At 33.0% G+C, this 2726-nt stretch overlaps 1 protein-coding gene across 1 annotated transcript; it reads right to left on the bottom strand.

Moving 5' to 3' along the window:
• Positions 1-255: 255 nt before the first annotated feature.
• LOC110444556 (iron-sulfur protein NUBPL-like) lies at positions 256-2574 on the bottom strand (the record flags this gene model as incomplete). Its single annotated transcript, XM_021488928.1, has 3 exons — positions 256-1272; positions 1925-2007; positions 2368-2574. Coding segments are annotated over 3 exons (407 nt in total), but the record flags the coding sequence as incomplete, so codon positions are not given.
• Between the last annotated feature and the right edge of the window lie 152 nt (positions 2575-2726).

Here is a 2726-nt window from a genome sequence, read left to right as displayed (position 1 = left end):
GTACATAAAATGTACAATGTTATTTTGTAATAAAAGTGCTTTATTAAGTTATTTTGCAATGTTGAAAAATTGTGTTCTTTTTCAGAGTGATTAAATTAAAACCTGTTAATCATCATTGTAATGTTTGTTTTTTATTTTATGGTGATGTAATTTGTTTCTGCAGTTCTTTGATACATACGTTCACTTACTGTCATGATTATTTTGATATCCCAAGTAGGTCTAATAGAGTGTTCTTAAATAATGGAAATTACCAACCAATTAGTGGAAGCAGATGTACTGAGTTTAATAACAAATCTTCAGAAGCTTTATAACCATATCAGTATTTATTCAATCTTAGGGTTGATCAGTATTGAATAAAAATCTCAAAAAACCTTTATAGATTATGAATAACTGTTTTCTTGAGGGAAAGATTGGTTGAAATTTAATTAAAACTCTTAATAATCTGTAAAGCACACATTTCATACCAAATAAAATCATTAAAATATGTAAAGATCTGTGTTATATGAATTGATGCACACAGAATATCGAAACAGCTCCTTAACAGTCTGTAGAACCTTTACTATTTGTGGGTGAAAGGGATTGACTTTAATTTAGTACAATTTTCCTAAATTATCTCCCTTCAACTGCTTAGGTTTCCATTTTAAAACGCTCGTGATGAAATAACAAATAATGAAAACACAGTAATCCACTTGGTGGGATGTCATTTAGTTTATAGTACCACAATTTTAGTGCATGTCTTCTAAAAAAGAAATGCGCCTACAACAAATTTACAACTCAGACTGGCAGAGAGATGTGATAAATCTGAAATTTCTTGTAGACTCCATTTGAAAATGGACTATGCCAATATTGATTTAGAATGATTCAAATGTGATATGAGGGGTGAATGGGTTAAATGTAAACTGACATAATAAACAATCACAGACTGAAGTTACTGACTATCACCTGGTAGCCTAACTCATGGATCATCTAAAAACCATAATTCTATATCAAGTATGTGATTATTTGATTGTTGAATAACACACAAGTCAAACTGTTAAATAACTTGTACAAAGAAATAATATTTATAACTGAAAAAAGATATTATCGTAAAACATTATAATATATTCCTACACAAATTACATTATTATACTAAATATTTGATTGCTGATCATTCCTTCATGAACCGTCTTTGTGAGAACTTGAGAAATGTTGGCTTTGTGGAGATGGATCTATTGGAGGTGTAGAAGATAGTTTTTCTGTGACCTGTTCTGCTATCTGTCTGTAAGCCAAGGCCTGAAACACGGTAAAGGACTATTTAATACACTTTTCAAAAGTAACCCAAAACGAAATGATTTCCCCGGTAGATATAATAGAAAAAAATAGACCATTAACCATTTATAATAGGTGAAAAATTTATATTTCATAAAAGTAACAGTATTTTCTTTTTTGTATATCTAATAGTATCCTATATCATGGCACGTAGTGCTTGTTTTAATTGGTAGAATGTCCACCTCCAACCATCAGTTATCACAAAATTGCTCTATTTTGCCTACCATGAGTGGGGAATAATTTTAACTGGTCGAGTACAAAGTCAGGATTATTTTATAATTGTAGGATCTAGTATTTAACCTTAAATATTTGTATTTGTCTATGTTGATAATTGACAAAGAGATGTGAATAGCAACATTTTCAGTCTTTGCTTTGAAATCCAATATGGCAGCATACTGTCCTCCAAACCTCAAGTTTCAATGAATCCAGATATTATATAACACACCTGGATTAAATTTTCTGATGAAGTTCTCAATTAAGAAAAAGGGTCAACCAAGTATCATCTACTGTTAACCTGTTAATGCCATATAGAAAAGTCTTGTGTTATAAGACAAATATCTGCCTTCTAAGATCAGTGCCTTGTTGGGAGACAGAGATACTGTCACACTTGTCTTACTTGTGGAGACTGCGGCTTTGACACCACCACCGGCTGTCCATTGTCACTACCCTCTCTGATACAGATGTGCAGGGGTACGTCCCCTACAAACACAAAATCACGATTCTTGTATTTGTTTTCACTCTGATATCAATCAGTAAGAAATGTCAGGATGATTTAAAAAAGACTTAAATAAGGTATTCTAGATTATTACCATATTAAGATATATTTTTTTAATTTCGGTTATCGGCCAAAAACGTTTATTTTATTTTTATTGTTTGTATTCATTGGTATTTTTATAAGTTGTGCAAAAAATAACTTCTCTTTTTCCAAAAACTTAAATCGTAATAAATTATGCCATGTTTTATTGAGTTGCAGATACCAATATGAGATTAGATATGTCAAACAATTTCACACCAGGGGGGCAGTCAAATTACATCAAGTTTCCATGGTAACAAACATACCCAGGACACTAAGTCCCATGTCTGAGGCTATAGTGGCAGCACCATCCTGACCAAAGATATGCTCTGCATGGCCACACTTTGGACAGACATACACACTCATGTTCTGGACGAGTCCAAGTACTGGAACCTCTACCTTACGGAACATCTCCGCACCCCGCCGTGCGTCTAGTAGGGCTATGTCTTGGGGTGTGGATACAATCACTGCACCTGTGTAATATACAACTGTGGTCTCTACTTACACAACATATGGGGGATGTTCTGGAAGAAATCTTGCTATATACGCTGAACAGATTACATCAACCACAACATATATTTTGTATAAAATGGTCTTTATAAAGAACAAGAGGCCCATGGGCCTT

The sequence above is a fragment of the Mizuhopecten yessoensis genome, unplaced genomic scaffold, assembly GCF_002113885.1.
Source record: "Mizuhopecten yessoensis strain PY_sf001 unplaced genomic scaffold, ASM211388v2 hete_36142502, whole genome shotgun sequence".
NCBI lineage: Eukaryota > Metazoa > Mollusca > Bivalvia > Pectinida > Pectinidae > Mizuhopecten > Mizuhopecten yessoensis.
Note: the sequence above shows the minus strand (reverse complement) of the source record. Positions and strands in the feature narration are given on the sequence as shown.